We start from the raw sequence: 13,625 nt of genomic DNA on the forward strand, positions 1-13,625 counted from the left end.
ATGGACATAAGTGTCCCTTGCTAAGCATTCATCATGGAGTTCCCTGCCATCAAAACCCTGATATAAACCCTAGTGAAAAATCCAGCAAAGACCAGCATAAGCTGGTAGCTGGTTAAGCTGGTCCTCTCAGCCTAGCAAAGCTGGTAAAGCTGGTAAAGCTAGACCAGCTTAAAAAATGACCAAAACACAGCGAGACCAGCTTGCTACACCAGCAATATTAGCTAAAACCAAGCTGGGAGACCAACTAAAACCACTTCACCATCTTATACTGGTCTTAGCTGAATTTTTGGTAGGAAATAACACAATAGAGAATGTAAATCAGATATGTATTGACTGATAAGTAAACTTAATTATGCTTACATTAGTATATTGTCTTAACACTGCAGTTTAGCTGGATCTTCATTCTTCAGATAAAACATATAAAAAAAAACCTCTCGGCTTTACTCGCTAATATCCAATTTTGTTCATTTGGACGTGTCAATAATTGATCGATAAACCAACAAAAGACCTATATTTATTCCCACATATGTGATTTATCAGTAAAAGAAAGAAGAGAGTTCGAGAGTTTTTGACTGAATCAATAAAATTTAGTTTGGCTTTATTCCCCATTAGCTCGCATTGTTTTTGATCAAAGGCAAGTGATTTCGTCCAGGAATCGTAAAATCAAAATGAAGAGGTTATATCTACCGCATTTATCTGATCTTGCTCTTCCAACTTTCTCTCCGTTAGATCCATGTTAGTAACGAACGTGCTTGCAGCGGAATAACGTAATTTAACAGAAACAACAAATTCTCACTTCTTTCTGATTGCATGGATGCAGAATTCATGCGGCGCAGCAAGAAACGACAAGTGGATGACATCAGATTAACGCGAGAGCAACTTGAAATTAGCCTCCTCCGCAAGATTTCTCGCGGTACTCTGATGTCATCTCTTTGTCAGTTGTTGCGGCGCTGCGTAAAGTTGAGCACACCTAAAAAAGAAAATTCAAACCAGCTGAACTCGACAGAACTGCCCTGCGTATGCATGTGCCTCGTCTATTAATTTTATATAGCAGGAAAGTTTATATCTTACTGTTCAGCGTGAGAAATACAAAGTGAGCGGTAAATGCGCGAGACTTGAAAGCTCTGCTACTGTAACCCTGCCAAGTGCCAACATAACCACAAGAGAATGTTTTAGCCTACACAAAGGGATAGTTCACCCAAATAGCCTGCAGCATTTATATATCATGTTTTTTCACCCTTCTGTCGTTTGAATCCCAAATGTCTTTCCTGTTTTACAGAACCCAAATGCAGTGTTGTTTGGATTTTTCTGGTTACCATGGGAGCGTATGGTGACCACCTGGGTCACCATCCACATGCATAGTAACAGAAAAACCCTTCAAAATGACCCAGTCTTAAATAAACCAGTGGTTGCCAAACATTACGTGACACACTTAAATGGTTATAATCTTTCTCAGGACACACCAAATTTTTTATAGAAATATGCAGAAAAAAACTCATTTAGAAATACAAAGAGAAAGGTGTTCTCTTTTAGAAGTAGTTTATATTTTCATTTCCATTGTATAAATTAAATGTAAGTTTAATTGCAATCCCAAAATACCTGATTAAAACCATTGCCATTAATTGTCATTAATAGGACATTTTGTGTCATTCACTACAACCAACATGTGGCAGCACGAAATGGTGACTTCCATGTAAGGAGACCCACGGTGTATGTAGATAAAAACAATGCAGTTCATTATGTAAGGTCTTTATACACCACTGATAATATAGTTATGTAAATTATATTGTATTTCTGTCAATAGATCCTCCTAAAATGTATACAATGCACCTTTAAGACAACAATCTCCCTGCAAGCATTCTGAGGAGGTTATATTATTGCAAAAAACTAATGAAACAAAAGCAAAAAGAGTTTGCAAAAGGTTTGCTGAGAACTCTCTTTAAAGAGAAATGGTTTGGCTGTAATATTTTATCCACTCTTTTAAGACAAAACTCACTAAACACGTCAGTCTCTCAGTAAAATTTATTTTAGAATCAAATCACATTTTCACCAGCATTCAGTAAATCCCTCATTTATAAATCACAACGTCTTCGTACAATATACTTACCAAACAGGAAAAAAATGCAGCAATAATTTCTAGATTTGATTTGAAAAATGAGTATTTGTCATTAAAATGATTGTCGTCATAAAGTTTATTTCTGAAGTTGAAATATAAGACTAAAAAAGGTAAATCAATGATGTTTGATAAGAGTGAGTGCAGTGACCCTCTGAGGAAACTGAGAGTTCAAAGATCAGAGGGTGAAGTGAGGCATCTTCGGCTTCAGAAGTTCTTGAGCTCTACTACTCAACATTCCTCCTTCACATAGATCTGATCATCAGTGTCCGACTCCAGATGTTCCAGACGATCCGTCTGTCCGCTCATGATTTCATCTGGGGTTTTCATGAACCTATGACATACACACAACTCATAAGGACTCTTGATGAGAGTTTAATAGTGAATAGAGATGATGATGATGGTGTTTACCTGAAGAGCAGCCTCTGTCCCGGCTCTTTCCTGATGATGTTGAGTTTATAGTAGTGTCTCAGTGCCCGTGACATCTTCTCATAGGTCATGTTGGTCCTGTTCTGTGTGGGCAAACAATGCATGCATCAAACACTTTTAGTCTAATGTAAGAAATGACAGATTTCCATGACAGTTTTTGTTAATATCCATAATTCAACCAGGCCTGAAAAAAGATAATATAGTTTAGTTTATTTATTCATAAAGAACATTTAAAGAGCACCTATTATCTGATTCATGATTTTACATTTCCTTTGGTGTGTAAGTGTGTATTAGTTCATGTTAAATGATATGCAAAGGTACAGATCCCAAAGTAAACAATGAAGCGAGTTATCGTCTCCAACTTAAATGTATTTTCTTGGACTACAACAAACACACAGATTGTAGGCAACAGTTTACTTCCTTGGCCTGTTGACATGGACACGACGCTCATTATCATAATCCTGCCCGCTTCTGACTCAGGAATCTGGATCAGATTTGGCTCGTATTGATAAGGTAGTAAAGAATATATTAATATGGTAAGGATTGTCACATTTCCCGATGACGTCAGAGGTATTCAAGACATAGCGCTTTTCAGAACGATGAACTTTGTACAAAATCAATGCGTTTTAGGGAGGCAGGGCTTAGAGGAGCAACAATAATGCACGGTATGTGGAAAATAATGTGTTTTTTAACCATAAACCATGCGAAACACATTGTATTACAGCAAATACACAAAATTTTGTTGTTTTCGCAATGTAATGGGTGCTCTTTAAAATAACAGATAGTATAGTCAAAAACTAGACATTATACAAGAAATAGAAACTAAATTAAATAAAAAATACTAAACAATAAGAGAACACAACTGAATTAACTTATAAAGAATATGCAACCTCAGCAGGATTTAAAAGACTTAAAGGTGCAGTGTGTAAATTTTAGCCGCATCTAGTGGTGAGGTTGAAAGACATAGAGAAGCTACGGTAGCCGCTACCGGACAAACATGTCATGGATGGAGACAACTTGTAAAAAAGTTTGTCCGTTAAGGGCTTTTGTAGGCGGCACAAAATGGCGACTTCCATGTAAAGGGACCCTCAGTGTATGTAGGTAAAAACGTCTCATTCTAAGGTAATAAACACATAACGGTTCATTATGAAAGGTCTTTATACAACCCTGATAATATAGTTTTGTACATTATGTTGCATTTCTGTCAAGGAATACTTCTAAAAATTGCACACTGGACCTTAAATGAATAAAAAATCTTATATATATTTAGTTATTTCTTGACTGTGCCACACTCACTTTACTATTCAGTAAGTCATGAAAGAGTTTTGTTAAAAGCAGAACTGTTTTTGTACCTTATGATTCCCCCACAGACGAGCCAAACCGTTAGGATCCATAATACGGAAGACTTTGGTATCTCGATCTTCCCAGCGGATGTAATTCTCATACCGACTGTCAGACAAAAGTTGATAGACATAATCCCACAACAATCTACAGTCTGAAACACATACAAAAACAACATCATCATCAACAACAAAAACATGCCTCTGATCAATTATACCACAGCATCTATTGTCATCTGCCATATTATCAGATAAGCTTTTGCTCTTTCATGTTCTTTGGCTTATCTTCTTTAAAATGTAGTTTACATTGCTTTAAACAAACACACCCCAAAGGTTTTAACGTGTTTTTGCTCTAGTTAAACTGAAACTCTGGATAACAATCTCGTGATTGGAGACTCACCAGCGATGCGGCCTAGAGGCGTGGCCTGTTCCTCGGGCGGAGACACGGGCATGATGATTTGATTGCGGTAGTGTCGATCGTCCTGCAGGGGGATCTGCAGAGGTGCCTGATGACCGGCGAGGTTCAGGGCGTGGGTCGAGTAGTGGACCGGGTTGTGATGTTGACCCTTGACCTCACGGCCGTTTTCCTGAGATGCCCGGCTATGCCTGAAGTCACCCGGCGTGGTCCCTCTGCCCGGGCTCAGCAGCAGGGGATGCATGATAGCGCTGGGCATGAGTTGTATTACACGGGGCGGAGCCGTCTCCTCCTGATTCGGGCTCAAGCCCCGCGGGGCGTCGCGAGGAAGGCCGCAATGCCCGTTGGAGGCGGCGGGCGAGACGGACAGAGGGTACATGTCGTCCGGTAAATGGTGGTTGCTGTCAGGCAGCTGCGTGGACCCGTGTTGAGAGTCATCGACGGATGTGGGTCGAGGGTGCTCGGCGGATGAACGCAGCGGTGCTGAATGATGGGGTGACCGAGAGCGATGGCGCAGTTCAATGGTTGGGGGCTGCAGTGACAGGCTGTCCGTACCGCGGGCCGTCCGACGTACCGTTTCTGGTACAGAAAAAGAGATTGAAACAGAAAAAGAACACACTTCAAACAAAAGAGGATTATAAACTACTCACACCTTATAGAAACAAATTCTTAAGTTATAAGAATCATACAACTGTCTTGACTAATTATTATAACTTCCTTTTCTGAAAGTTTGATCAATTGTGCATGATGACATTGTCACTGAAACACACCAGTGGCTTTGCTGTTATCAGTATTAAACAGGTTAGACCTCAAACTCCCCCCCACAAAACAAATCCCAATTTACTCCCTGATTATAAGGGAAGTTTTAGTATAATGGTCTCTAATTATCTCTAGTGGTGGTAATGTGTTGAGTTCTATACCATTACATTCCATTGAAATAAGACCCAAAACACACTGGTACACATGGTATACAGCTGATGGATCATAATGGTATTGTAAAACCAGCCAAGTATTTTTCATCAGTAGTTGTGACAGGGCTGTTAAATGTTGTACACAGATTGACCACTAGAGGTTCTCAAAAGACTTCAGTCAGGTTTAAGAAATTATAAGATTGATCAATCTGCTTATTCAACAAACACAAAGTGTATCTAATATAAATCTCTACTAATATAAATGATAATATTTCACAGAATTCGGTTTATATGCTTGTATTTTTGTTTTAATAAAGCTTCATATGTTATGAAGCAGGTGGTTTAAATGAAACTGTATTTCCTTGTGAAACAGGTTTTACTCTCAACATTCCACACAATCACTTCCTTCTGTGTACTTCAGTGGCTAAAACTCTTAATGGCAATGTTTTGCTCATCATTACACAGGGAAGTAGATCAATATATTATTTATGGTAACAGGAGACCATTGTGTGCTTTAGACACTCAGTCAACTCATAATTCAGAACATTTTAGTTCATATCCTTAAAGGGATCGTTCACCAAGTCTGTCACATTTTTCTCACTCTTATGTTGTTACAAACCTGCATACATTTCTTGTTTCTGATGAACACGAAGGAAATCATCTTTAGTAATGTTTGTAAACAAACCGATCATGAGCCCCATTCACTTTCATAGTAGTAAAAAAAGAATACTATGGAAGTGAATGGGGCCTCTGATCGGTCTGGTTACAAACAATCCTCCAAAAAATCTTCTTTCCTCTTCATCAGAACAAATACATTTATACAGGTTTGTAACAACATGAGAGTGAGTAAATGATGACAGAATTTTCATTTTTGGATGAACTATCCCTTTAAGAATATTTTGATGCACTTGAAGCACTTGAAATAGAAGTCTTCAAAACTTTCATCTGTGTGTTTGACGAGCCTGACATATCAAGGAGTTTGGGGCGGGACTTCCCGTTTGTCTCAAGGGGGCGGAGCAAAAGATCAAGTAGGAAAGTTTGCTAAATTTTAACATACCTGTTTGGTTATAGATTTTAACCTTTAAATCAGAGACAATATCGTGTTTATCTTAGGAAATGATTTAAATGATAATCGCTGTCCACAGTTGGTCTCACCTTCAAGTCTGTGGGGCTGCAGCGGGTCAGTCAGCGAATGTAATGAACCCACAGGAAAATATGTGTGTGGCTTTCTCTGTTTAAGAATATGCTGCAGTAGTTCATAAAGCACATCTCCTGGAAAACATGACAAACATCTAGTTTAAAACCCAACACAGCACCACCTGTAAACTCACTTTTACCTTTGTAAGAAAAACACAAGTCACTAGAATGCATGAATGTAAATTCGTCTTGCAGAAACACACAACTATTTGTGACTGTCTGTGAAATCCAGCCTAAAATCTCATAATCTAAATCAATGTTTGATTACACATTGATTTCTATCTTTGATCACAGGCAGGGCCACATATTTACTATCACATGAACCAGGAACATACAAGATTATAAATCACCTACAAGGAAGTGAACAATTGTCATGCCTCACATAAAACTGTCCTACTGTAAAGAGCTTCCTGCTATAACCTCAAGGAAATTATTCTTATAAAGGAAGTGTACACATACACACACACACACACACAAACAAAACATATATATACAGACACACACACACACACACACACACACACACACACACACACACACACACACGCACGCACACACACACAGGCACACACACACGCATACGCACTTCAGTTAGTTATGAGGGAAATTCCTGATCAGTGAGCAGGCGACTGTTGTGGTTCGATTACACATTTAAACTTCCTTACTGCCCCTTTACCCAACTTTCAACTTCCTCTATGAAGAGTGAAGACAGAAAACCCCAATTACACCGTTTGCTCAATCGATCTGTTAAACAGCAGTGTGTGTGTCTGTGTGTTATTATAAAGATGCAGTAATACACAGTGCATCAAGATTAATTGGAGCAGTGGCGAGCATCACTTCTGTTTTAAAACATAATAACACCCAGGGTACGCATAGGGTAATGCTGCCAAACTCCCACAAAGCACATAAACTCACATATCAGAGGATGCATTCAACTTTTTCATTGTTCCATTTTGACAGACATGGACGTAAAAATTCTGTCATAAATTGATTATAAGCCTTTATTTTAATTGCTTTTCACATATTTATTTTTAATCATGAACTTACAGTGTGAGCATATAAACTAGAATATGCATTTAATTATTTGTAATAAGAGCAGATGAACAGAGACCAGGCATCACTTTAGATGAATGAATAGCTTTTCAGGACTGAAAGCAGTTTTTGTAACAATATTACAAAAAAAAAGTGCAAATAAAATATAAACATACATAAACTGAACTAAACGACTTTCTCTGCCTGAATTCAAAACCTACTCCTCATCCGCACTGTATTAAACAAATGTATTCGACTTCATTCAGTGCTGCGCAGAGCGATCAGTGTATGACATCAAAGTAACGCGACATCATTTGGAGACCATCGCGCTCACAGAACTCCCACGTCATATGCCAAATGGTCTCTGCAGCGCCGCATGACGTATATCTCCTTTCACTTATGTGCAGCTTTTCCACTCATCTCACTTAATGCACACCTTTCCTTTTCTTATTCTCTCTAGCATTCTTAATATGCCACGAGCGTACACAGCTAAATCAACAAGCAATTTACATTAATGTAAAAAACAAAACAGCATTAGCGCCCTCTCCACAGGCACCACTGCTCATATAAAAATTTTAACACTAATGTGGCTTTTGAATTAACACTCTGTGGATGTGTGCGTGTGCGTGTGTGTGTGTATAACCTGAGTGTGGAGAGCGGTATCTGAAGTCTTCTTTGGTGAGAAGCAGAAGAGCTTTGCCGTTCATCTGAAAACTTCCACTGGAGATGGGCCGCAGTGCAAACTCTCGCTCTGCCCATCTGAGCCACTGACAAACATCATCTCTGCCCCAGAACACTGGCTGTGTGCCTACAGACAGACAGAAGTTACAAAACAATGAACTTTCTTACATAAACATGACACACTAATGAAATAAATAAATAAAATAAGACAAATAATTGCAACAGTAATATCTTTATGCTTTTATCTTTCCCTTATTAAGTATACGCGGATGTATGAATATGCAAATTGCTCCAAGTCTTTACTAAATTGCACAGTTTGTACTTTATGAATTTGCTAAACAGTCCCCATCTCCACTCATTCACACCACCTCAGACCATAGATATATATGTACATAGATACATTCGGAAGTTTAAGACAAAAACTGCTAAGTTCAGATTCACACAATGCATACGTGAACTGTGGATTTCCAGCACTAATATTTAAGCACTGATGTTTACAGGTTACAGCACTCACACTGCACGTGTGAGGATCATAGAAGCAGCAGTACCGCAAGCATCTGAATCCCGACATAATATATGTATGACTCGAATCACGTATTCAACTGTGTTTATGTGATTGGTTACAACCGGGGTGATTTCAAACTGCAGGAATGAGATTGTCTTTGGAAAACTCAAATTTTATGGGAAAAAAAATGGTGTTGAATAATAAATTTGCACATGGTTTGTCTTAAAGCATATATTCCACAGGGCTGTTGAATGCTTTATTCTGATTGGTTGAGAAACTTCCACCAATCATTGATTGTATTTCTGTAAAACGCACACCTGACCTGTCAAATGTCTTAAAATAACCACCAGAGAAATGTCTGTGGTGTCTGTGGTAACTTTGGTATAAGATGAATAATTGATTTATTTGAAAATAATGAACACCCGCGGTGTAACTCCACTTTACCACCTCGGGTATTCATTATTTGCTAATAATTCAACGGCCAATCGTAATTATTTCTTACATAAACAAAAATAAAAGCTTAATTTCACCACAGCAGGCTTTAAAAATAAGCTAAAAATTTGTATAAAACTTTATTATGAAATACATGAATGTCAGTTTGAAGTTTTTGGCATCAGCCCCTGCACCACACATAAACATTCACTGTTGATTCTGTTATCAGCATTAATGACACGCTTCCTTACACAACTGTTATCTGCAAAATAACTCATGAACATCTACAGATCATACAAGAACATTCATCATCTGTCTTCCTGTGTGTGTGTGATAGAAAGAGAGAGGGAGAGCGAGAGATCTCTTTAACCTCCTAAGACCTGAGCTTTGGTTTGTCTTTTTTTCAGATTTTGTCCAGCTATTTGGGGTTAGGAAGAACCAATAAATAAAATAACCAAATAAATATTTTTCTTTGAACATGAAGCAGTGCAAATGTCCACGTTTGTGTACAACAGGTTCCAGTTACACAGAATTAAAGGCGGGGTGCATGATCTCTGAAAGCCAATGTTGATATCAAATCACCTAAACAAACACGCCCCTACACCAATAGAATCTGGACCTTTTTTTAATAGACACATACGCAACCCAGGCAACGATGTCGGTTAGTACAGTGATTCAGATGCAGGGGCTCGTAAATAGTATGTCCACGTTGTGCCACATTAAAATAAAGGCATCATCTATAATAGCTGTCCGCGGTGCTCATCTGTGTGATACCCTGAAGAAAGCAAAATTATGAGGTCAATTCCTAGGTCAGTTTTAAATGCACAACACTTTCCCCTACTGTAGCGAACACTTTTGACGTGCATTTTCTGCATCACTTTCTGTAGCTATGGGTTTCCCCACCATTTTCTGATGTGCAAGATACTTTCACTTTGGCTTATGTGTCAAATAAAGACGCATTTGAATTCACTGCATGTGTAGAAATCATTTTTAATACAGCCGCCGAAAAAAAATCAATAGACCACTTGAGTTTTGTCTTTTAGAATCATGTCTACATGTCGCATATTGTTGACTTCAGACAGCGAACCTCAGGAGTGACAAAGTCACCCCAACACAACAGCAAATGTACAAGACTGAGAGCATGAAAGGACACGTGAAAGATGTTTTTTTAAAAATCAGGGTTATTTCATCAAATATTTACTTTTGAATTGTTTGCTAAAATAAATGTTAAAACATTAGCATTGTGTTGTTAAAAAAAGAGAAATTTAAATTTTGGTTCTTTGCAGGAATTTTTTTCCTATTTCATATATATGTATAATTTTTACACATACCTATAAATAGTACATTTAGATAAACTGAAAACAGTCTTGAAATGGTATATTAATGTTTTCAGCGGCTATATATTTTACCTTTAAAGATGTAACTTGTTAAAGGTGCTGTTCCTGAGTAATAATAAAGGTAAAGTCTAATCCTAAAAGTCCAGCTTTACATTTTCCACTTTAATAGTTTTTTCCTGCTTAAAAAAACACCTATGTGGTTTGGTTTTTTCATTGAAAGCAATTACATTCCTCTTTCATCTACAGGGGTACCACCAGGTGTACCTTTAGTGACTTTTTGTAATGCGAAAGGCATGTCACAAAACAATGCATTGTTGTTGCATTTTTTTATTCTGCGTTGATACTATCATGTTTAGAAAGGTGGTCCTCAGAACGTTTTAAACAGTCATTGATGGGCCACAAGTTGCAAAAGGTTGCGAACCCCTGGGTTACTAGACATGCCCCTTACTGCTGATTGGCTACAAGTTTGTTGTGGTAATCAGCCCGACTCGCTTTTCCAAATTGTTTTTCAAAAATCACGCATCCCGCCTTTAAAGGGGGGGTTTAATGGTATTTCAAGCATTCTGACTTATTAACACAGTTATAGAGTTGTTTCCTCATGCTAAACGTAGGCAAAGTGTCAAAAATGCAGTTGGGCGTGTTTCAGAGTATTTCTGTGCCGAATGCACTTCGCCAGGGTTCGTACAAGTTTCGGCTAATTTTTTTCGATTACGGTTCTAACTGACGTTTCAGGGGTTTTCGATACGTATCACTTCTTTATATGGGCTTCCGCCGGAAAACTTCCCCTGGAAAACCCCGCCCAGCCGTCAGTCAGCGGGAGACGCTAGAGCTTGCTAACAGCTTATCACGCCACTCAGCTTTGTTTAATTTCAAAAGTCAACAATGGCACAACAAGAAGTGTGTTTTTGGATGTAAGGAGAAGACATCCAGCCTTATGGAAACAATGGATATAGTTTATTATCCGGGGTAGCAGCGGAGTTTTGCATGTGTGTTTGATGCGGTGGATTTTCCCAACCGGGTCATGACGAGTTGCACGCGGTAAGTAAGACTTCTGTCTTATGTTGGAAATAGTCGTGTGCATATTATAAAAATGACACGAACATGTAGTGAATCATAAGTTAAAACAGTGTTGTATGGTGTTGCATGACTCGTACTCGCTCCTCCCGTGTTATAACTCCTCCTTCTTCATTTTTTCGTACGTTATCGGAAAGATTCGGTAAAGCTAATCTTTCTTTTATAAATCTGATTAAACTAAAGACTCTTCAGAGATATAAAGAATGTCATACTACTCCATAGGTACTCCAGATTAATATCAGAAATGCAGAAACAGCGTGTGTTACGTGAGCTTTAAGTATTATGGTGCAAACAACAAAAAATGTGAAGTCCACGTATGTGGACATCCCAGGTATTAGGAGATTAATAACTAGAAATGCTAATAAGTGGAACTGCTTATTTTAAGAAATAATCCAAACTATGCAGGGGACAAGGCATATTACACAGGTATATCAATGAATAAAAATGGGTAAAAAGAGATATATAAAAAGAGGGATAATGTGGACAGGCAGAGGTGCAGGGACACCAACTGAAGAGAGACCCATGATTTATTAAGGTCACTTACATTTTTGCAATTTACAAAACTAAAAGAAATGACAGCTGACTGTAAAGTAATGAAATGTTGTTTTAGACTGACACATATATGTTTGCAGTATCTAAAACTCTGTCAACAACAACATAGCGTGATGAACACCAGTCCTCCTTCTCTGCAGAATGCAATAAATCCACTCAACAAATCACAGCGCACCATTCCACGCATTGTAAACAACAATGGTGGCACGTTGAATACACACAGAATATCCTAGTTTTCCTCACCAACTTTGTACTTCGTGACAATTGAATTTGAACAAACAAAAACAAAGTAATAATTTGATGGCATTAATAAACCTGTGGTGACTTTCTATGGCAGGGAAGAAACGTAAGCCATCAAAATCTATAATTCAAAATCTATAATCAAAATTTGGAACCAAACTCTTCATTTATATATGAAGAGTTTGGTTCCAAAACACAATAAATAAATCATAATGTTTAGGCAATGTTCAAATTTGTTTTATGATGTCAATAACGCTACAGTACAGGAATCTTAAGTATGTCTGTGTGGAAAAGACACTTAAAGCATCACACACCCTCGACTGTCTGCTATCACACAACCTGCAGAACTAGATTTACCGATGTATGTGTGTACACACATGTGTCAGCACACATCACTAAACCACATGTGACAGAATCTACAGACAGATCTACAGTTCCAAAGTTCAAAGGTCATATGGTGGTCACAGAAACATCCATACTCTGAAAGGAAATTACCCCTGACCTACACTGGCTTCATGTATTCCTGGTAAATATCCAGTTTCACTCTGAATTGTAATGTGAAAGAGAAGTGAGTTTTGTTTTGTGAAGATTATAATAAGCAAACTGATATACAACAGCAGCCAGAACCACACAAACACGGAAAAATCAAACATCAAATTCCCATACAGATGAGATCCGTGTTTAAAAAAGAGCAATAATTGAATGCGACCATTGCAGTTTCGTTGTTTTTTAACTCAGTTGGCTCTTTCCTTTAACCACAATATTTTTATAAACCATTAAGATTTTGGAAGACGAATCAGCTTCCTGATTCTCAGTCAACTTATTTATTATGTTACATATAAGATAAACACACATGCATCAATGATTGATTCATTGACAGTTCTGTTAACGTAAACTCAGTGACATTTCTCAGAATCATGTGTTGCTGCTTAAACATGTTTCAACCTAGAGCAGGACACACCCACACAACACGCTCACAAGATACGCACATATGACACATCCACATAACACACATACAGGACACACAATCTACTTACACCAGAGCCAAGCTAGAAATTATTTTCAATTACTCTCTGTATTATTTTAAAGGTGCTGTCGAATGTAAAACTGTATTTATCTAGGCATGGAATGAATAAGAGTTCTGTACATGGTAAAAAAAAATATGGTAAGCCTCAAACACAATTGTTCCCTACTTCTTATCTAAACCTTGTGCACGCAAAAACGTTGGAAAACAGACCAATCTCAACATAACATCGACTGTGACGTTACAGTAATGATGTATGCTCCAATACTAAATTAATGTAAACATTAAATAAAGCACGATGTTGTTGTTACAATGCTAAAAACAAAGTTGTGACTGCTGAGTT

General features: G+C 37.9%; 1 protein-coding gene across 2 annotated transcripts in view; it reads right to left on the bottom strand.

Annotated features, from left to right (window-relative positions):
- Nucleotides 1-2,007: 2,007 nt before the first annotated feature.
- etv6 (ETS variant transcription factor 6) overlaps nt 2,008-13,625 on the bottom strand; it is an 18,718-nt gene continuing 7,100 nt past the window's right edge. For both annotated transcript variants that reach the window (XM_065264136.2, XM_065264135.2), the window contains exons 3-8: nt 8,081-8,245; nt 6,364-6,480; nt 4,283-4,876; nt 3,895-4,037; nt 2,525-2,625; nt 2,008-2,447 (exon numbers count right to left, since the gene is read on the bottom strand). In XM_065264136.2, coding sequence (XP_065120208.2) covers nt 2,345-2,447; nt 2,525-2,625; nt 3,895-4,037; nt 4,283-4,876; nt 6,364-6,480; nt 8,081-8,245 — 1,223 coding nt within the window. In that variant the 3' untranslated portion in view covers nt 2,008-2,344. The remainder of the gene's footprint in view (nt 2,448-2,524; nt 2,626-3,894; nt 4,038-4,282; nt 4,877-6,363; nt 6,481-8,080; nt 8,246-13,625) is intronic.

The sequence above is a fragment of the Paramisgurnus dabryanus genome, chromosome 1 (genome assembly GCF_030506205.2).
Source record: "Paramisgurnus dabryanus chromosome 1, PD_genome_1.1, whole genome shotgun sequence".
NCBI lineage: Eukaryota > Metazoa > Chordata > Actinopteri > Cypriniformes > Cobitidae > Paramisgurnus > Paramisgurnus dabryanus.